A 22680-nucleotide genomic window follows, 5' to 3' on the forward strand; every position below is an offset into this window, starting at 1 on the left:
TAATAGCAAGGTAAAAGTTGTAGTAAAAGCACAGAGCAAGTTCACAAGCTGAACTGTCTGAATGTGAGGAGTTTTGATACTGGCAGGGGGTTTTATATAGAACTTGCATATTCACTTGGAAGTGCTCGCAACACCTGATTGGCTCAGCCCCCGTGGGAATTAATGGCAATGTAACAATTTTTCACCACTGAGTGAGAGGGTGGGGGAGGGGTAGCGTGTGTGTGTGTGTGTGTGTGAGAGACAGAGAGAGACAGAGAGAGGGGGGGGGCATGGAGAGGGAGACAGGGGAAAGGTTTTGAGTATATTAAAAATTCTGTGTTAATGATATTAAATCAAGTTTCATTATTGTCAAGACCCCTTCACACTGCCTTGAAGCATGTCAAGTCATGTCAAACTGTCATTGAATGGTCATTGAATAAGAAGCTGAATAAAATATATTTTCCAATAAATAATCCTCAAACAAATACCAGGGTTACACGCATACGCAGCCACAGCAACTACAACAAAACCACTTGCTGTTTCATCTGTCACCAAACCAAAATTGTGCTATTAGTTTGCAGTTCTGTTGTATGAAAAGGCACTTTTCCTTTCATGCATTCCTTCAGAACTAGAGTGACCACTGGTCTCTTTACTGTTGTTTATTAAAGGGGAAACATGAAACTAGTCAAATGGCTTGTTGTTTTCACTTAAGTGAAATCACACCCTTGGCCAAATTCACTCAATTTAATCAGTGTCAAAGATAGCATTCATCAGACAAATTGCTTGTCTTAAATTTAAATAATTGCAAAATTGCTAAATTAATTTGTGTCTCTGCGCTTAAGAGAAATTGAACATAATAATTTTGAAACAATACAAATTCAGAAGCATTAAGTAAGGGCCTGAGTTTGTAAGTCCCTAGAAAGTCAAGGAGCCATGGTAAACGACTTCTATGGAAGTCAAGGGCCCCGTAGCAGGGGCCCTCGTGATCAAGGGCCCTCTAATGGTATGCCCTGCTCTTCTCTAGGCCCCCCTGGTAGGGGCTCTCATAACCAGGGCCCTCTAAAAATATGCCCCCCTCTTTCCTAGGACCCCTAATAGCCATAAGTCGAAGTCAGAGCAGTGCCACAACGCCTCATCCTTTTTCCTAATGGGCCCAAAAGCATGGCTAGGGGCCCCAAAAGCATGGCTAGGGCACAAAAGCATGACTAGGGTCCTCCAAAGCATGGCTAGGGCCCAAAAGCATGGCTAGGGCCCCCAAAAGCATGGTTAGGGCCCAAAAGCATGGCTAGGGCCCCCAAGAGGCCCTGGGGTCAAAGTCCCTAATAGTCAGAGGATCCTTAAAATGGAGGGCCCTCGGAAATAAAAATATATTGTACCATAAATGTTGATAGGCATCGCAAAAAGTTTTTGGCCAGGGCCCCCCTGACCTCAAGGGCCCCTGGGCGCTGGCCCCACTGGCCCGGTCAGTAATCCAGCCATGGTGGTAGGGAACTGGTCTTGTGACCGGAGGGTCGTGGGTTCGATTCCCAGACCTGAGGCCATGACTGAGGTGCCCTTGAGCAAGGCACCTAACCCCAACTGCTCCCCGGGCGCCGGGCTAGGGCTGCCCACCGCTCTGGGCACGTGTGATCCACAGCCCCCTAGTAATCACTAGTGTGTGTGTGTTCTAATTGCACAGATGGGTTAAAAGCGGAGGACAAATTTCGATTGCGGTGTAAAAATCACAACTGACAAAATATGGCACGTTTAAAAAGTTTGGGGTCACCTAGACAATTTTGTGTTTTCCCTGAAATCTCATACTTTTATTTATCAAATGAGTTGCAAAATGAATAGAAATATAGTCCAGACATTGACAAGGTAGAAATAATGTTTTATTTTTTTTTATTTGAAATAATTTTCTACTTTAAACTTTGCTTTCGTCAAAGAATGCTCCCTTAGCAGCAATTACAGCATTGCAGACCTTTGGCATTCTAGCTGTTAATTTGCTGAGGTAATCTGGAGAAATTTCACCCCATGCTTCCAGAAGCCGCTCCCACAAGTTTGATTGGGTTAATGGGCACTTTTTCGTACCATACGGTCAAGCTGCTCCCACAACAGCTCAATGGGGTTGAGATCTGGTGACTGCGCTGGCCACTCCATTACCGATAAAACACCAGCTGCCTGCTTCTTCTCTAAATAGTTTGTGCATAATTTGGAGGTGTGCTTTGGGTCATTGTCCTGTTCCAGGATGAAATTGGCTCCAATCAAGCGCTGTCCACAGGGTATGGCATGGTGTACAAATCTCCCACTTTACCAGCACCAAATCAACCCCAGACCATCACATTACCTCCAACATGTTTGACAGATGGTGTCAGGCACTCTTCCAGCATCTTTTCAGTTGTTCTGCGTCTCACAAATGTTCGTCTGTGTGATCCAAACACCTCAAACTTTGATTCATCTGTCCATAACACTTTTTTCCAATCTTCCTCTGTCCAATGTCTGTGTTCTTTTGCCCATATTAATCTTTTTCTTTTATTAGCCAGATATGGCTTTTTCTTTGCCACTCTGCCCTGAAGGCCAGCATCCCGGAGTCGCCTCTTCACTGTAGACGTTGATACTGGCATTTTTGCGGGTACTATTTAATGAAGCTGCCAGTTGAGGACCTACGAGGCGTCGATTTCTCAAACTGGAGACTAATGTAATTGTCTTCTTGCTCAGTTGTGTAGAGGGGCCTTCCACTTCTCCTTCTACTCTGGTTAGAACCTGTCTGTGCTCTCCTCTGAAGGGAGTAGTACACACCATTGTAGGAAATCTTCAGTTTCTTGGCAATGTCTCGCATGGAATAAACTTTATTTCTCAGAACAAGTATAGACTGTTGAGTTTCAATTGAAAGTTGTTTTTTTCTGGCCATTTTGTGAGTTTAATCGAACCAACAATTGTAATGCTCCAGATTCTCAACTAGCTCAAAGGAAGGTCAGTTTTATAGCTTCTCTAATCAGCAAAACTGTTTTCAGCTGTGCTAACCTACTTGCACAAGGGTTTTCAAGGGCTTTCTAAATATCCAATAGCCTCCTTACACAGTTAGCAAACACAATGTACCATTAGAACACTGGAGTGATGGTTGTTGGAAATGGGTCTCCATACATCTATGTAGATATTGCATTAAAAACCAGATGTTTACAGCTAGAATAGTCATTTACAACATTATTATGTATAGTGTATTTTTGATGCATTTAATGTTAGCTAAATTGAAAAAAAAAAAAACTGCTTTTCTTTCAAAAATAAGAACATTTCTAAGTGGCCCCAAACTTTTGAATGGTAGTGTGTAATATATATATATATATATATATATATATATATATATATATATATATATATATATATATATATATACACACACACACACACACACACACACACACACACACACACAGTAAAAAAGTGGTTCTTGGTCTCTGATGGGTTGGCCACCCCTGGTATATTTAAAAAATAAAGTTTGCCTTCACTCTCTAGACAGAGCTTTCGCCCCATAGCATTCTTAGCACTGACTGACATGTTTGGTAACATGTAACCCAGGTAACAAAGCGCTCCTCAGTTGCTCAGGCCAGGGATGTATGCTGAATGCTTCAAATGCTATTACCTACTGGCCCTGCCACACTGCAAAAACATGCCCTGCCAACATCAAACTGATCATCCATCAGATGTGCTGTGGAGGAGAGGAAAAAAAAGTCTAATTCTCCACCATACAGCTTACAGGACTTAAAGATCTGCCGTAATAGGTAGTGTGTGTGCAAATGTATCAAAACAGCTTCATGACAACTTAGTGAGCTATAATAAGAAGGTCTCAAACAGTTTTCATTTTGCAGAAAAAGTTCCATGAGTAAATTTTAATTGAGGACTTTCCCACAAACAGGCTTAATTTTTTACATGCTATTTTTTTTTTACCAGTGACATTTTGTGCTAACTAAACGTACATACACATAATATAGTAAGAAAAACACTCCATTTGATGTAAAGTTAAATCTTCATTAATACATTTAAAAAGTAGATGACATGCCTTCTGAAATCAAAAAAATACAAAAGAGATTCCTCACTTTAAGGATCTTCCATGAAGAATGTATTCCATGTATTTTTGGTACAATACCCATTGTAGAATAAAAATGGTAATGTACATTAGAACGTACTCACATTTCTGTCTAAACCAACCCTTGTGCATAAAACGCTACAGCTCTTTGACAATCATAGAAAATAAGTCTCTTTGTTCACGAGGAAGTGCTTGGTCTGCTTTGTAGCTGCACCCCCACCCCACCCCAAAATTGTTTGAGCCACCGTCTGGAGCTCAGGACACTGTTACATAGATTTGCATAAGTCAAAATCGTAGACATGACTGCAGGGGTAGGGGAATCCATAGTAAATGCTACTTCATGTGCAATGCAATAATATACATATAACCATTTCAATACTATACGTAACCATTTACCAATTCACTCATTTGCTTGAAAAGATAACTGCTTGCAAACACTTTCAATTAGAAAGAATAGTACAAGCTTTTGTCAAAAGAGCAGGATCCTTGGGATCACTTTTCCTGTCTTCAACATTGGGTTTTCGCCCCTCCCCCCTCCCTCATTGCTTTGCAATATGCTCAAACAAACGAACATAGATACCCCTACTACATATCAGGGGAATCTGCAAATAAGTAATAGAATATTACAAAAGCGTTTGTATATAGACACTCAAAAGGCCTTAATAGTTCACTGCAGAGCAGATTAGCATACTTTACAGCTGTGGCCATTTTTTAGGTGGTTCTTGCGCTAATTTATAGCATAAGCAAATGTTTCCATCAACAAAAACAAAACCCTCAAACAGTGCGACCCGTAGGGTCTTGACGGAATAATGGCATCATAGCTGACTACAGAACCTCTGTGCCATTTCTTTTCCAATTATGTCCTTAAAATGATGAACCAGAAAAGGCATGGAAAAAAAACACATTTAACAACCAACATGATACACAAAACTGAATTTCTTTCTTACTATACTTTGTTACGCATGTATTACGATGTATAACCCAAAATACACCTTGGCAGAGAACATCATTATATGCAGGAAACGCCTTTTTAACTCATTGCATTAGACACATTCATATTGAATACTCCTCATGTAGAATATACTGACCAAAGGTAAATATTCAGGTAGAGAAAGTAAAAACATCCTCCCCACAATTTTATCCCAACCACGTGGTTTTGCTAATTAGCTTGAGTCTACCGTTTGAATTAGGGGACACCAACGTGATACAAAATTTTGGAAGGACCTTTACTTTGTGAACCTGAAGTTTTACACGTTGTACCCTTACTGCATTTAAAAATAATTCCAATAAAATGGGATTGGGGGGGCTAACTACAGGCAAAGAAATTTTAACCAAAGTTGCCGGGTTACAGACTTACTGCTCATATACTGGTGCGACAAACCGGGTTGCCACCGCCTCTACCCTTCCACTTACATGCTTTGAGTTTGGGTGAAAGGATTCGCACAAAACGAGCCATGCTATATTGGCTCCTATGTTTACATTAAAATACTTTCTTGCTCATCAATACCCCCTCCATAACAAACACAAAAAGAAAAAAGAAAAAAAAAAAAAAACAGCGGCCAACGAATACGGGTTTAAAAAAATATATGTCTATAAAAAAAAGGCATTAATATGAAACCTCATGTGACAGTCAAACTAGAATACAAAATATAAAAGGCCAAACGGCAAGTGATAACTTGGAGATCTCCGATATTCTAACCTAACTTCTAGTTTGAGATGATGTTTTAAAAGTGCAGATACCAATATATCAGTAAAGGTCAAATTGGACAAAACTGGACAGCCAAGCTTGACAACAGAAGCAGAGAAAGGGGTCATTGGGACCATTTCAAAGCCTCTCATGGCAGCCCAAGAGTGAATTAAAAGCACTGGAAAAACAACCTTTTAATGTTTTCTCTCTCTCATCACAAGATACTCCCCCAAAACTCTGTAATATATTATTTTGGCAGACAAATACAAACCACACTGCAGTAAAGGATCATTTTTCACCAAAGAAAAGTGATCAAACTATGCAATGTCAGAAAAGCAACGGCAATGTCAAGGAATGAATGTGGATATTAGACCTATGATGGCATTATAACAAGCAAACTAATACAAATGCACAAAACGTAAGAAAACACTAACACCACCCACAGGTAGACATTCTTTTTTTCTACTGGCCATTTCTACTGAAATCGGTCTTGTAGCCAAAGAGTGTAAAAACAGTTGAACAGAAGCACCAAAGAAATGAGTGGGGCCCTCCTCATCTGGGTTAGATTTTGCACCTTCACTTGTTAAATGGGTAAAAGTGACTTAAAAACAGTTATTCCTGCTCCTCCAGTAGCACACACAAAGAGAATGATGTACCAGGGGTCTTGGAGGGACATGGGTTCTTGGTCTTTGACAAGAAAAGCAGTTATATTTGTACATTTATTCCTACGAGTTGAAAAATTCAATTATTAGAGGCATCTTCAAAAATCTCCGACTTTCTTTTTAATGACTGAAGGGATGGAGGAACGAGGGGGTGGGGCTAACAGTAATGGCAACAATGATTGTTAAAACCCAGAGGGTTTGTTTTTCCTTTTATTTATTACTTTGTGTCCAGCTGCAGACATTTGCGTTCAGTCCGGAGGAAGCAGGTCGTGCAGCCGGAACCGTTCACGGACATGAGGCCGCACGTCTTCGTTCTGAAATTGCATGAAAGACAAAAAGACGAAAAAAAGTCAGATGAGCAACTTATTACAAAGTTAACCAGCTGTCCTTCCTGATCTTCATTGTAATTATAAAACTCATATGGGGGGGGCTTGTACTTTGCAGTAAGACCTGGTCATGTGAGAAACGTCGTGATTGACATACCAACTCCACCAGCTTCTCCAGAAAAGGGACCAGCTTGAGAAGTTCACTGTCATTCTTGTCCATGAACCAGCTTTCAATTGGTATCCCATTGGAGAGCTTTAAAATTTGAGCATTGAAAATTAATATTACCTTTTGTTTAATCAAAATAAACATGGCTATATATGAAACATGCACTTAGGGGGAGCATGAAATAATCAGTTCGGTAGCAAGCAAGCCATGAATTAGCTTAAATGTTCTATCAAGCAAATGTATATTGCAAGCTTTTGCAACAATCTCAATATTTATTTATTTAAATAGACGTTTACTGAGTGAATACTAAAAAGAAAAGCACAGAGAGCTAGATTTTACATTTATAGCATTTGGCTGACGCCCTTATTCAGAGTGACTTACATTTTTATACAAGTGAGCAATTGAGGGTTAAGGGCCTTGCTCAGGGGCACCTCAGTCATGGCCTCAGGTCTGGGAATCGAATCCACGACCCTCCAGTCACAAGACCAGTTACCTAACCACCAGGCCATGACTGCCCTATTTTAAATGTGGTCCTTATGGGCAATGTGCTGTCTTACTGAATGTCTGAATATGGTATTATCACCTGATAAGCAAAGGCTTGTGGTGAGTTGTCAATGATGATGGTCTTTGACAGGTCTCTCCCAAGAATATTCAGATCCTTGATGTAGTTCCCTTGTACACAAACGCAATGCTCGCGAAATAACCGATAGCTAAAATCACAAAGACAAGGGGGTGTGGGGTGGAGAGGGGCATGGAATCAGATACCATGACTCTATATCAGGAATGAATAATGCAGACCAACTAAAGAGTGGACACGTGAAGATGGCGTAGGTTCTTCGAGGGGCCCCACCCAAGGACAACTCAACACAAGAACTATGAAGCGACAGGAAGTTCGCAACAGAGGAAGTGGTTTTTAGAATACCCATGTTTCACTTTAATCTCTAGAATTTGATACACACAGCCATGAACAGTCAAGAAAGGAAAGACAAAAAAAAAAAAAAAAAAAAGACAAAAATATACTAACCGGACCAACTGTTTCTTCGGATCTAAAATGTTCAGCAACTTATCTGCGTAAACTTTCTTCGAGGCAGTGAAAAGAATGATCTGGGGAAGAAAACACTCATGAGATGTTGAAGTGAAACACCACTCTCCCTCCCCATGTAAACACACCCAAAACAAGGACACTGCTTTACCTCATAAATCTGAGACATGCGTTCGAGAAATTCTCTGAAGAATGGCCTCAGCCGTACATAAACCTGATGAAACGAACCGAAACAATCAAATAACATACATTATACTTCAATTTTCACTAGAGAAAACAAATACTAACCATTTTACAGACCCATATACAAGCAAAAACAACAATGTCCAGTTCTAAGGTATGCTGATCCCTTCGGAACACTATCCCCAGCCCAGACACCTGGGATCCACACCAACTACCTTTCTGTGACTTTCAAAGTGGTATTTTGGTCCCCTCTTGTGGACACACCCAAATTGTACACAGACAAAACAGCACCTCGCAGGCAGACACCTCAGGACTATTCTACAGACATCTGCCCTAACAAACAAAACAAAAAGACTCTTGAGCCCCAAACCACCCACACATCCATCTCCATTTGTGAGGACTGCTGCCTTGGACTTACCTGGTATATGACATCTTGAAAGAGGACAGGAAATGTCAATGCTGCACCTTCCAGCTCATTCAAGCTACAGTGGACTAGAGTTTCATCCTTCACAGAAACAACACACAGGAGAGTGGCCATTACAACACAAACCCGAACAGACCGGACTCATGACACGGCGCTGCTGTTATGCCTCACCACCATGTTGATTTTTTTTACGTACTCATGTTTAAAGTTTATGGTTCTACACTCACCAGGTCCAGTACGAGAGAGAATTCTGGTGTGCTGCGAGTCTTCAGGGGGAGAGCGGGTTTGCGGGTTAGCTGCTCCTCGGTTAGTGGAGGGACGTGTTTGATGAAGAAATACCTGAAGAGCCACAAGCCACATGCTTAATGCACCTCAACGCAGCAGGCAGGGATGGCTGGCATGGCATCCACACCACTCCACAGTGCCCAGTACAGCGGCTTATATTAAAAGACTGACTGAGTGCCAGGAGAGCGTTTGAGAGTGCTTGCTAGATTCTTGAGTGGAAATGTGAGTTCATTTCATAAATGAGTAATAACTCAATTTTCTCAGTGTGATTACCAATTAAATACATTTTGATAAATCAACACCAGAGGAAATGACCTTCTGACAGGAGACATTTATGAATTCATGACTCAGCATGTCACACTGAACAACTTTAAACTGGCCAGTACATACAAAAATGGCTATTTGATGCTTTAAAAAAAGAATAATGTAACTATATTACATTACAAATTACATTATATTACATTACAAATAATGAAACTCACTATTCGGATTAATATTAATTACGCAGTTCTATTTACAAGCCATTAGCTCTTGGTTATAGGTGAAGTATGGACCACTTTCGCATGCCGCAATTTAATAACAGCAGCCTACTCAACAAGCACCCGATATCAGGACAGCAGAGCGGCGAGACAGAGCGCTGGGGGAGGAGTGTGAGCTGTACTCACGGATCGAACACCTCCCAGTCCTCTTCACACGTGGCTTCAGTGGGGGCACTGACGTAGCCACAGGCCGGAGGAAGACCAGGCACTGCAGACAGCAAATGAGAAGAAGACTGTGAGCGAGAGCTGAGTTTAATAAAGCACACGAGTCAGGAATGTCTGGGCTACCATGATCCGGGTCCCTACCTGTGAGAGGTGGCAGATCAGTGTGGGATGCACCATCCTCATCATCCTCCTCCTCCGGCTGAGTGTGGTTGGGAGGAGGGAGTCTAACGGAGGGAGGGGGTAACGTGGCGGGGCAGAATGCCACACACTGACCCTGGGCAAAGGCAGCGGGGCAAGTCTCCTCCACCTGCACCACGTCCAGCTGCTTCACGATCTCTCCCGCCTCTACGGCCTGGGTCGGAGAGTCCGAACCGGACACGGCTAGCGGAGAGAAAAGGTCGCTCTTTACGTCAAACGCTCCTTCTCTGAATGACAGGCTGTGAGTGGCGAGTGTTGCCAGAGGTGCGAATCCATTCCTCACACAGGCTGAGACTTTAGACAGATTCCAGGGCTCACCGTTTTTGTTTGCTGGTGAGAAGAAGTTGAAGACGGGAGAGAAGATGGTCCCCAGTAGGGTGGTGCGGGGCGGACTGCTCACAGCCTCCAGGGACTCGTCGAGTTTACCGTTCGACTTTGCTGCCTTGTTCGTTTCATGGTTCTTGGCTTCTGAGTCCCCCATTTTCAGGGAAGAAAAGCAGAATGATTCCAATTTCACACAGTAGCTGAGAAAGCTAGGAAAGACCAAATAATTCTCTAATTCTGTAGCACACATGACTTTGCACTGGATTTTACAGCAGCACTATATGTTTGATTTGGTGGTTATAACTAAGCTTGTCTGCACTGAACAGACACCCATTCTCACCCTGTGAGACTCACCGCCATTAAACGAGCATTTCGCCCGGAGTCGGCCGACACGTTTTCTGGGACGGACGGTGCTATGGGGGGTGGAGGTGATGAGGTCACAGTTCAAACGGCCCTTCTTTGCTGGGTTCTCTTCCTCCACCTGAGGTAGACATGGATTGACGGAGGTTTGACACGGTAGTAGAAATGTACACGTGCTGACGGGGTACCAATTTTTGTATTCAACTGTACATCTGTATTAGTGATCCAAATCCAGGCTCACAGCCAAATGTAGACTAGGGAAGAAGCTTCAGGAGTGTTTTAAACTCTCATGTTACGCCAAACATTTCCCACCACCGACATGTCAAATATAGACGTACTGCAATTTATTAACAGCTTAACAGTTTGATCAGTAGAGGGCACTAGAACGGCAATCTAAAAACATAAGCATAGATAGTCAGACAGTATGCAGCTAGTCTCACATGTTTGACTAGCCTCCAAAAACAAACACTATGAAACATTGCAAATGTTAATCTAAAAGGGTTGAGATTACATAATAATGCCTTTATCAGCTATTACTAAGGGATGACCAATAAAATTAGTCTTATTTGTCAAATAATTATAGCCAAACATCAAGGCATGTTACGAAACAGAAATCTCAAGGTCTTTCACGACGCACAGTGGGGACACCTAGTAACGGAATTCAAAACAAAAGGAAAAACTAACAGCAAACAAAGGCTTTTTGCTAGGACAAACGCTAAAGAGGAGACACCAAGCCAGCCATTAGGTTTCCTTGCTAATAAATCAGGAAAACATGCCATAGAGGTGTTTGTGAAAGAATGCTGTGTAACTCACACATATGTACAAACACACACATGATGAACATGAGTAGATCAAATAGACGAGTATCTATTTCTATATCTGAAATAAGTACACACAACCTTGAATTTTAGAAAAGCTTTGAAATGTAATGTGTTTTGTACTGCATGTGGTAAAAGCATACTTTGGCTAAATCATTCACCATCAAGCTTGCAATGCAGTGAAACAAACTATTCTCCCATGCCCTGATAAAAATAGAACTCCCATGTAACGTGGGCAGTGAGGTAGCCAAACACCATCACTGCTCTTGGAACGCAATCACCATAAAGATTTCTTAACAATTAAAAATAAAAGGAATAATAATTCCTTGAGCATGATTAACATGTGTAGCACACAACCCATGAATTCACAGACATGAATCACTTTTACAGTAAGCAGTGGTTACCAATGACTAATGCCTAACGAGTATGCTGGTGGCTGATATGCCTGCAGTCAACAGTAGCATAGTAGTATTAGCACAACGTTGTTCCAAAAAGTGGACCTGAAGCTCAGTTTTGAAAAACAATAGGACTACAGTACCCAAAGAGCCCTGCACTACAGCTAAGGTGCTCGCTCTTCACAGTGAGCCGCAAGCCTGTGTAAACTAACCGTACCTACTGTCATTATGCAAGCCGTGTGGAACGGCAGCTAAAATTAGACCAACACTGCACCCATCAGAAGAGGCAGTACTCCTCACGGCGGTTGTGGAAGACTGCGACAACGGTGCCTGACAAACCCTGAATTTACATCTTAAAGAGAAAAATTTAGGGAGACGGCCGGAGAGAGACGCTCTTATGGAACGTCATTCTCCAGCACTGCGGCACGCTGCTCCATGATCCAGTCCTCCAGCACCAAGGATCCAGATGAGCTTAATCTCTACCTTATTTAGTTGGTGTTTTTCTCCCTTGACCAATATGACTGATTTAACTCACAGAGGTCTTGATGATGTGATCAATCAGGTGGTCTACAGAGCAGGAAAAGCAACAGCACTCCCCAGAGGATTAACAGACATTGGAAAACATGACAGAACTCTACTTGCACACATCCATTTTGGAACCCTGTGGAATGGTGCTTCCCTAATGCGGTTCAGTCATGTCTTGGAATTACATAAGGCTCTAATCACAAGAGAAAACATGCTTAAGCAGACACACATCTCAGTAACCTGGGACGCCAAGTTTATTACACAATCAATTCAACACTCAATTCAAAAATACATGGAAAAGTTAGTGTCAGTAAAGAATGGAACTTTGTTCCGGTATGCTGGTACTTCAAACAACTTCTTCTAAAAACCTGGTATAATACGGGCTAATTTGTTTGTTTTTGTTGTTTGCCCTCTTATACCACAAAGAACCCTACACGGTAATATAAACTAGTGCTGGGCAGTATGACCAAAATTCTATATCACGGTATTTTTCGAAATTATATCGGTTTCACGGTATTTGACAGTTTTTCCCCCCATGCATGATGTGTTAACTGAAAATTTAGGGAGGCATTGATTATGAAAAGAATTACTGCAGTAGAGTAGTTGAGTACCCTATTCCACTGTTAGAAAAATGTCTCCACTTAAGTACTACATGTAATACAAATTTGCATGGCCCCACATGATCAGTTTTCAAATGGTAGCACCAAGTAGTGAATGAATCATATTCAACCTTTTATTTAAAACATTTTTCAGACAGCATCAAAACTGTAGGTTTATACAACTTATGTGAACCAGCTACACGTAATATAATAAATTCCACACCAGTTTGCTGATAACAAACAAGAGGTATTCATACTAGGGTTGTCCCGATCTAATATTTGGATCGGATCGGCCGCCGATATTAGCAAAAAATGCGTATCGGTATCGGATCGGCAGGCACGAGAAAATGCCGATCCAGACTCCCGATCCAGTTTTTCCAGCGCACCCATTTAGATAATCCATTCCAGTTTTTGCTGTGGTTTTGCCAGTGAGAGTAAAATCCGGTCCGCATTTTCCAGCACACCTTCAGCACATGAGCATAGCACATGAGCATAGCGTCTCCCCAATTTAGCTCCGCGGCATCTCCTAACCATTAGAACCGCCGTGTAAATTTGAAGTTATCGGTAAAAATGTCAGTTGTGTGGGATTATTTTACCTTAAAGGATGACAAAGACGAAGAGGTAGAGTGCAACATATGCTACAGTAAAGTCAAGCGTGGTGGTAAAGCTGTAAGAACTTTTAATACAACCAATCTAATCAAGCATTTAGCAAAATTAGGCTTGTCGCGATAATTACATCATCAACGATAATTTTTTTTACTGCGATCATTTTTGCTGATGTCGATAATTGGTCATTGGGTTTCCGCGCACATTTGTTTACAGGAGAGTAAACCGCAACTACGTTAGATTTCAGAAACGCACGCAGTGCTGCTCTCTCGCACCCTCCCCCCTTAAGGGAAGACGAATCTGTGATCAGAGAGCGACATCTACAGGTTAGGAAATGAGTGCAGTACACAGAGAGCGCATGCGTCAATAACAGTGCCTCCACACACACACACACACACACACACACACACACACACACACACGTGGAGATGTGTTCACGAACATATTCGAGGCTAATAGGACTCGAAATGATTTGAAACAATTCGCTTTTTATCACATTATTTAGTGGTTGTTTATTATAGTGACCGTAGCGAGCGACTCCGCCTACCTCCGCGAACGGTGGAAGCGTTTATACTTGCTTTTCTTTGCAGTGTTGTTCGAAACGATATGTGGTAGTATAAGAAACACCCCTCAAAAACAGGGGAATGAACATTTACCTGATGAACTTTAATGTTGCTTTTATGTTTCAGGTTTGAAAAGTGCTGGAATTTGTTCGTTTCACAACAAATATCTGTCTGACTGAACGGTTCTCTTGTATTACGTTAACAAATACGAGCCTCTTGTAATTCGAGGACCAAACATGAGAGAACGTGAAGACGTTAAGATTGGGCGTTTTGAAAATAAACATCCATTAAATAATGTGAGAAAAAGCGAATTATTTCGAGTATGTATATATATATATATATATATATATATATATATATATATATATATATATATATATATAAAAGGATTTAACTTAATTAAGTTTAACATGCTGGGTATTATTGAAATTGACCTTTAATGTGACATACAAGTACTTGAATTCCACCTTTTAAACGTGTATGAATCCTGCAAACATGACTTTGTTCATTGCACTGAGGCGTGGCATGCGCGAAGTAACAAAATTTGAGAGGTGCACGACCTCGCGAATCGACAGCGCGCGACGCCCTCGCGCATGGGCGGAGCCACTGCGATATTATCGTTTATCGCAATAATTTCTGGGACAATATATCGTTATGAAAATTGTTATCGTGACAGGCCTAAGCGAAATACCACCATAAACAACATGACGAGTTTCTAAAGAAAACCGAAGACAAAAAGAAAGGTCCTACACAACTAACACTGGCAGAAACGTTTGAATTGAAGGGAGTGTATAGATGGGGATGGAGCAGCAAAGTGTGGAGTAGAAGGCATTTTGCTTTTAATTAGTTTACGATATGTGCACTGATTTTTTTTAAGCTTTGGTTTACACTTGTTCAAGCGCACTGATGGATGTTAATGTTAATAGACTATATGTTAATAGACTATTTTCCACTCAGGTTGTGTGTTTTACTTTTTTAATATAATTTACAATATTATTTGCACTTGTGGCTTTTTAATCCTTGGTTTATTGATGCTATTTCTGTTTGTTATTTAATATTTTGTCTATTTTGAGTTTATTAATTGCTAAATAAACAGGCCAGTTTCTCCTTACCAACCATTGTGTATTATTCAAACACACCTAATTCAGCTGGCTACTTGTTATCAAGAGTAAAACGCTTTTCAACATGAGTTTGACAACAAAGTAAGTTGGCTAAATAACTTTAATACATGCTCGGATAGGCCGGTATCGGTATCGGCCGATATCGGTATCGGATCGGAAGTGCAAATAAATATCGGTATCGGATCGGAAGTTCAAAAAGCTGGATCGGGACATCCCTAATTCATACACCTTTACAAGGTGGAATTTAAGTACTTGTACACCACTTTCAAGGTCCATTTTCAATATTTTCCAGCATCTTCAGCTTAAATACACATATGGTGGGAAAAGATTCAAAATAATTCGCTTATCACATTAAAAGAGATGGTACCGTCTCACCAGTATTTGGCCACTGTTATTATTAATTTGTTTAAATATTATGTTATTTAGTTAAAGGTAAGATATTTGGGACTTTTCAGTACAATACACCATTGACAAACAGCCCTGTCTACTTTATGTCTAAATATATTTATTGGATGCTCACGTGTGTCTCCTATCTGTTATTAACAAACTGGTGTGCAATTTATAATATTACATGTAGCTGGTTCACATAAGTTGTATAAACCTACAGTTTTGATGTTGTCTGAAAAAAATGTAAATAAAAGGTTTTGCTTTTTTTTTTTTTTTTGCAGTTTTCTGCATTTCATTCACTACTTTAGTGCTACCATTTGAAAACTGATCATGTGAGGCCATGCAGATCTGTATTACATGCAGGTTATCTGCACATTTTAAAATCTCAAATTCAATGACTTTTAAGACCTTTTTAATACCTCTCACAAGAAAAAATAATACTATTACTGGGGATGCAGGTGTGTTCCACATCGTTGAGGGGGGGTGGGTGGGGGGGTTCGGTTGGCGAACGAAAATTGTTGACGTTGTTGAGGCCGTATACTCCAGCGCTAGGAATCTAGCACTAGGACCCTGGAGCGGTTATTTTCTGCATGGTCCTAGCGCTAGATTCGGCAAAGTTCACATCGCGCCAGAACAACTGAACACCACACACTTATAATAATTTAATGCCTCCCCTCATAAAATTCCAGACATCCAGACATTTTAAGTCATTTTTAGGCCTTGAATATGGAAAACTAAATTTAAGACATTTTAAGACTTTTTAAGGACCCGCGGGTACCCTGATTACATGTAATACTTTGGTGAAGACATTTTTCTAATAGTGGAAAAGGGTACTCAACCACTCTACTGCAGTAATTCTTTTTGCAATCAATGCAGTTAACATATGATGCATGGGGGGGAAAACAGTGAAACCAATATAATTTTGAAAAATTCCGTGATATAGAATTTTGGTCATACCGCCCAGCACTATACCAAGGTCCATTTCCACCCCATGCAATAGCAATTCATTGCCTGAACTTGGGTTATTGGCCAATACGAATCAGTACTATACTAGTGTTCATTTCAAATGAAAATCTTTGAATGCCTACAAATCATTTAAACCACAAGTACAGTAAATTCAGGTACACCTTTCAGTAGCCAACTATAAATATCAGAATTTTAAAAAGAAACAGCAAATTCAACACTACTCCACCTCAAGTGTGTGATACTTGCATCATTCATCCCCTGACATGCACAATTACATGAGCCATTTCTTTGATGGTGGCTGAAATCGTAAGTAGTGATGGATTTCTCTGCAGTGTTGCCTTAAACTGTCAACAGAATATTTTTGCCATCACAGAACCTTTCCTAACGTACTCTCTATGCTGAAAACCTGCCTGCTCTTTGTAGGGGTTGGAATGCTTGTTGCTATGCCTCCCATCACTGTGAAAGACTGGCTTCCTCAAGCTCTGTACCATCTCGGCACTGACGGTGTGAATCCAGAACAAGACTTGCTGTTCAGGGCTTCACAAATGGCACATGAGAATTCCTCCTATGTTTCTATCCATCTAAGACAAAGTAGTGTGTGCAGTTTGATTCGCCAAAACAGGCAGAACACAAGAACACAATGTCAACTAACTACCTGGATTATTAAAAACAAATAAACAAAGTGAGAGCATCTAACTGGTTACTGAGTCCGGCAATAGTAGAGATGGCTTTTACCTTCATGGTGCCCCCATGGATGAACTTCTTGATGGTGGATAGAAGGGCCTTTTCTTCATCAGCGTGCTGCTGCACATCCGGCCGCCTGCGTTTCCTCCGGGCTGGCCTAGGGGCACGGGCTGGGTTCGGCCGCTGAGATGCCTTGTGCATTCTCAGCTTCATTATTGTTAATAGTCACATGTAAGACTGAGAGAGAGAGAGAGAGAGAGAGAGAGAGAGAGAGAGAGAGGGAGAGAGAGAGAGAGAGAGAATTCAAATTTCACACTGTAGACGATATTCAGTGTCCAACTTCATTCAAATAATTCTGTAGGAGTATCATGAAACCCTCGTATGCATTTTACTAATTTCACAACATTACAGAGAAACACAATTAGACCCCTATACAACAAATCCAATACCAGTTGAGTTAAAAAGCACTGCGTTATACTGCAGTCTGAAACATCAGAGACAGAGAAATAACCCCCCCCCCCCCCCCCCCCCAAAAAGCACTGCCCTAGTCTCCCCTCACCCTCCCAAAAATGATCATACCATAGCCATTCAGCTCCAAAACAGTGTATATATAGTGTGATATGGTTAGTTATTCTAATTGAAACCCCCCCCCCCCCCCCCCCCCCGGTACAATCTAGGAGATCGGGACAATGCATGCAGAATATAAAGCCATCCACACTGCTTTAGAGCACTGCACTGGTTCTCCCTCTAGATTTTTCTCTCCCTTGCTCTGCACCCCCCACCCCACAAACCCCCTCTCTCCACACACTGAGTGGATGACTCATACTTTCTTTGATGTATTTAAAGGAGTCCCAGTGTTCAGAGTTCCAGAGGACATATCACCAGCCAAGATATGTGGCAACACACACATCTGGATACATTCAAGACAACATTTCCTCGAGCACAATTATGAAAGAACAGCAATAGTTATAGAAAAACATTCTGAAAAACCAAATACTGCAAATTCAACTGTCTGCTTTACAAATGAAGAGTACTTCTAAACACACACTTTGTTATTTCATTTTTTTTGGGGGGGGGGGGGTGTCACAGTTAATACAAACAAAGTGACTAATATCACGGACTATCTTAACTACTGTTATTAACTGTGGTGTTAAATTAAGGCCACCATGTTTAACCAACCCAGGCTAGTCTAGCATCGTTGTCTTGCCCTTGTCCTTTTTCAAACACTGGACACTTTTGCAGCTGTTATTTCAATGTGAGCCAGGTTCTTCAACAGTGTTTCATAATCATCACCACACAGACAATAAAGGAGAAAAGTAAGATTCAACCATAGTCCATGCTGCATTAAACTGCTGTAATCAAGGTGTGTGTGTGTTGTGTGTGTGTGTGTGTGTGTGTGTGTGTGTGTGTGTGTGTGTGTGTGTGTGTGAGAGTGATGTCCAGAACCAAGGAGGCTCTAGTCCTTTCTTTTCCACAATGAAACTATATGAAATCCAGATGTGATTGCAGAATTCCAGACAGATGGAACCGATACCAGATTCAGCTAAACAAGAAGAGAATACGGCCATTAAGTATGCACAGCAGTTTACAGTTCATAGGAGAAAATGGAGCTAATGTCTTCCTGATGCTAAAGAACAACTTTCTTCTTTCTTTAAAGATGTGTGTAGGCGGGGTTACATAAAACATGTCCCAACATGTCAAGGACCTGTCCAGGAGCTGACTATAGTTAACCTCCACTATACATCCCCCTGTCCATCGTTTCCACTTCAAAACACACAATCACAAAAGCTATGTTTCTAAACGGTGGGTGATGGCAGTCATGCTCATGCACACTAACACATGCTCACACTCGCTCCATCTTACACAAGATAATTTAAAAAGTCACAGCCCACAGTTTGAACTTGAGACACTTGCTGGCATTTGTGCAAGAATCAACCTAGATCTAAAAGTTTATAATAACTAATGCACTTAATACTAGGGCTAGGGGCACAATGCATTTGGATATCACCTTTTTATTTAAAATTACATTCTTTAAAAAGTACATTATAAAAGAAGAAATAGTACATTTTGTGTCAGTTCACACCTCTACCAATAAGGGTTCGAGTCAATCCATTAAAACTATGAAAAGAAAACTTGCTGTAAAAGACAGCACAATGCACCAGTAGGAAAACTAACCATTGGATTCTAAAACTGGAAAACGAATCCCCTTAACTAATTGCAATGAGAAAGGGTTCTCATGTTTGTGGTGTGGAAAGCCAAACAGAAAAATGAGACAGAAAAAAAATATTTAACTGTTGACAACTTCATACAGCAGGTCCTTAGTCCTATATCCTGTATCAAATAACTTAAAAGGGCTAAGCACACCACAATATTCTTGTGTTCCTCATTGCAAGTGTGTGCAGAAATGACCCAAGATGTTATTGTGGACTGACAAAAATATTAAATACTTTGTCCCACCTGTGTACTTTCATGGCGAGTTATTATACATCCTATATATTCAAAAGTTTTTACTGGGCAGCACAAACCGGAGTATTAGATTTCGATAAGTAGATCATTAAATCCATTCATAGTCCTGGAATACCCCAATACACTACAGCTCCTCTAATAAAACTGACTCAGCTCATGACTGGCTCCACAATTAACTGGCTTAAAGTAGGTCAGTTAATTATGATTGTTTAATGGTTAATTACGCACACGGCACAATGTAATCGTAAAATGCTACGTAAAAGAGCGCATCACGCAACTTTGCAATTACAGAAAAGCCCGTGCATCAGAACCAAAAGCTGAACAGCATATTTTCACTGCATTACAGTACTTCTGCCTTGGCTCATTGGGCTGCGTAAAACCACAGGGTAATTAGTGTGGGTGACTTGCCAATTTTAGGTAACATGAAATGCCAACTGTCGCTGTGTGGAAAAAAAAAACGTATTCAGCCAACCTCCAAAACAGCTATAGCTACCGCTTGCTAGAAAAAGAACAGCTAGCGTTAGTTATCTAATAAATTCAATTTCAAGGTGGGTGTGTGTGTATGTATGTATATTATATAATATACATACACACACACACAAATGTATATGTGAACATCTGGCTCTCTAGATGGGAGTAAAATTTATCCATACTAAGAGCATCAAGCACAGGTAACAATGGGATGAAAACATCCAATTTCAGGCTCCCGAACTTGCTTAGCCAGCCAGCCAGCCAAGTTTGCCAAGATTTGTTTTCAACAGCACTTGTTGACTAAGTGTCTATCTGCACAAACACATTAGGCTAAATGTTTGACAAATTATTTCGCATGCTGAACTTTAATCTTATAGACAAACATAACTAGACAAAGGAGATATCTAGTTATGTAGCTGGTGTCTTATCCCACAAACTAACCAAAACTAGCACCAAAGGAAACACAGTCCTACCTAGGTTAATGTATTTAGCCAAGAGAAACACGCTCCTACCTAGGTTAACGTTATTTAGCCAAGAGAAACACGCTCCTACCTAGGTTAACGTTATTTAGCCAAGAGAATCACACTCCTACCTAGGTTAACGTTATTTAGCCAAGAGAATCACACTCCTACCTAGGTTAACGTTATTTAGCCAGGAGAAACACACTCCTACCTAGATTAACGTTATTTAGCCAGGAGAAACACACTCCTACTTAGGTTAACGTTATTTAGCCAGGAGAAACACACTCCTACCTAGGTTGACGTTATTTAGCCAGGAGAAACACACTCCTACCTAGGTTGACGTTATTTAGCCAAGAGAAACACACTCCTACCTAGATTAACGTTATTTAGCCAGGAGAAACACACTCCTACCTAGATTAACGTTATTTAGCCAGGAGAAACACACTCCTACCTAGGTTAACGTTATTTAGCCAAGAGAATCACACTCCTACCTAGGTTAACGTTATTTAGCCAGGAGAAACACACCTCCTACCTAGGTTAACGTTATTTAGCCAAGAGAAACACGCTCCTACCTAGATTAACGTTATTTAGCCAGGAGAAACACACTCCTACCTAGATTAACGTTATTAGCCAGGAGAAACACACTCCTACCTAGGTTAACGTTATTTAGCCAAGAGAATCACACTCCTACCTAGGTTAACGTTATTTAGGCCAGGAGAAACACACTCCTACCTAGGTTAACGTTATTTAGCCAAGAGAAAACACGCTCCTACCTAGGTTAACGTTATTTAACCAAGAGAAACACGCTCCTACCTAGATTAACGTTATTTAGCTAAGAGAAACACACTCCTACCTAGGTTAACGTTATTTAGCCAAGAGAAACACACTCCTACCTAGGTTAACGTTATTTAGCCAAGAGAAACACACTCCTACCTAGGTTAACGTTATTTAGCCAAGAGAAACACGCTCCTACCTAGATTAACGTTTATTTAGCCAGGAGAAACACGCTCCTACCTAGGTTGACGTTATTTAGCCAAGAGAAACACACACCCTACCTAGGTTGACGTTATTTAAGCCAAGAGAAAACACCGCTCCTACCTAGATTGACGTTATTTAGCCAGGAGAAACACGCTCCTACCTAGGTTAACGTTATTTAGCCAAGAGAAAACACACTCCTACCTAGGTTAACGTTATTTAGCTAGATAGATACTGCCCGCTGGCATTGTCCTGGTCCCACGCATAGCCCGTGGACAGGCAAATTAACTTATACCGCTCTTTTTGCTAAATAACCTTTTATACGTAATTACGTCAGCCAGCGAATACGAACCCATCCTCTCATCAACACAAACATGTAATGCGACCGATGTCCCCACGGTTGGAAACAATACATATATAAAATAACAACAATAGTGATCCCTCTGTGCCCAGCCGCCTGACAGGACATAAAGTGAGCCGTTAGTTGGCTCGCCACCCCGGCTAGCTTGTGTATCGGTGGCCCGTTAGCTAAGAAGCTAACTACCCATCTGAAAACAGGGCTAACGCACCGCGCTAGCTAGTTAGCCAGCCACCTAGCTAGCTAGCCACCTGGTCGCACGTACACCTCGCTAGCTTGTCACATACCAAGGACACATATGATAAAGGAAAAACAATGCGACAAGCTTACTGGAAACAGACTTTTTTTTGGAGGGGGGACCACGTAAAGAACCCGCTGAATTATCCTTGCGTCTTGCCGACTGTTGCAGGCACCGTCGCCGTCTCGGAATTCCCGTGTTTTTGTTGTCCCTCAAAACAGTACTAGCCCACTGTGCGCTGCACCCTCTGGTCCGCCATTTCCCGCCTCCTTACCTTCACACAGAGCGAACTACATGATGCCCGGATGAACCAGCGAGAGGCGCATGCTCCCAGCAGCAGCGCTCCCAGTAGCCGCGCTCTACACCCGCTTGGGCTCATCACAACCGGCCCAGTGCGCAACAGTTTGTTTTACGTTTAAATTAAATTAGATCACTGTACGTTTACTTTTTTAAAATACGCACTTGGGAATTTCTACACTTTACATATATGGCTTCTGCTAATAAAACAAGTATATGTCTACACTTGTCAGATAGTGGCGGAGCTAGATTTTTTTCAAGGGGTGGCCAAAGGGTGACCAAGGCTTTTATCAGAGGGATCCCATATACAAATGATGAACGAAAGAAAACACACATTTACTCTTAAG

The 22680-nt window shown here is 41.2% G+C and overlaps 1 protein-coding gene across 6 annotated transcripts; it reads right to left on the reverse strand.

Annotated features, from left to right (window-relative positions):
- Positions 1-4058: 4058 nt before the first annotated feature.
- Positions 4059-22391, reverse strand: ctdspl2b (CTD (carboxy-terminal domain, RNA polymerase II, polypeptide A) small phosphatase like 2b). Of its 6 annotated transcripts, none has more exons than XM_076999443.1 (13): positions 22311-22391; positions 17119-17304; positions 10398-10524; positions 10038-10187; positions 9663-9902; positions 9483-9564; positions 8760-8871; positions 8527-8613; positions 8077-8139; positions 7908-7987; positions 7467-7593; positions 6875-6970; positions 4059-6705 (listed from the first exon to the last, which is right to left on the reverse strand). In XM_076999443.1, exons 2-13 carry the CDS (start codon positions 17278-17280, stop codon positions 6640-6642), a joined length of 1392 nt encoding a protein of 463 aa, XP_076855558.1. In that variant the 5' UTR covers positions 17281-17304; positions 22311-22391; the 3' UTR covers positions 4059-6639. The 6 variants fall into 6 exon arrangements, with proteins under 6 accessions (XP_076855558.1, XP_076855533.1, XP_076855552.1 ...); XM_076999418.1 differs by lacking the exon at positions 22311-22391 and adding an exon at positions 22129-22283; XM_076999437.1 differs by lacking the exon at positions 22311-22391 and adding an exon at positions 21793-21945.
- Positions 22392-22680: the final 289 nt, after the last annotated feature.

Source organism: Brachyhypopomus gauderio, chromosome 1, assembly GCF_052324685.1.
Source record: "Brachyhypopomus gauderio isolate BG-103 chromosome 1, BGAUD_0.2, whole genome shotgun sequence".
Taxonomy (NCBI): Eukaryota; Metazoa; Chordata; class Actinopteri; order Gymnotiformes; family Hypopomidae; genus Brachyhypopomus; species Brachyhypopomus gauderio.

What these genes read in the sequence shown, in the direction of transcription:
- ctdspl2b (XM_076999443.1), bottom strand. Translation starts at nt 17,280, where the DNA reads ATGAAGCTGAGAATGCACAAGGCATCTCAGCGGCCGAACCCAGCCCGT. An exon ending in TTCAAGATGTCATATACCAG is followed by an intron (nt 8,140 to 8,526) that starts GTAAGTCCAAGG and finishes TCGTTTCATCAG; the next exon opens with GTTTATGTACGGCTGAGGCC. An exon ending in CACAAGCCTTTGCTTATCAG is followed by an intron (nt 6,971 to 7,466) that starts GTGATAATACCA and finishes CAAATTTTAAAG; the next exon opens with CTCTCCAATGGGATACCAAT.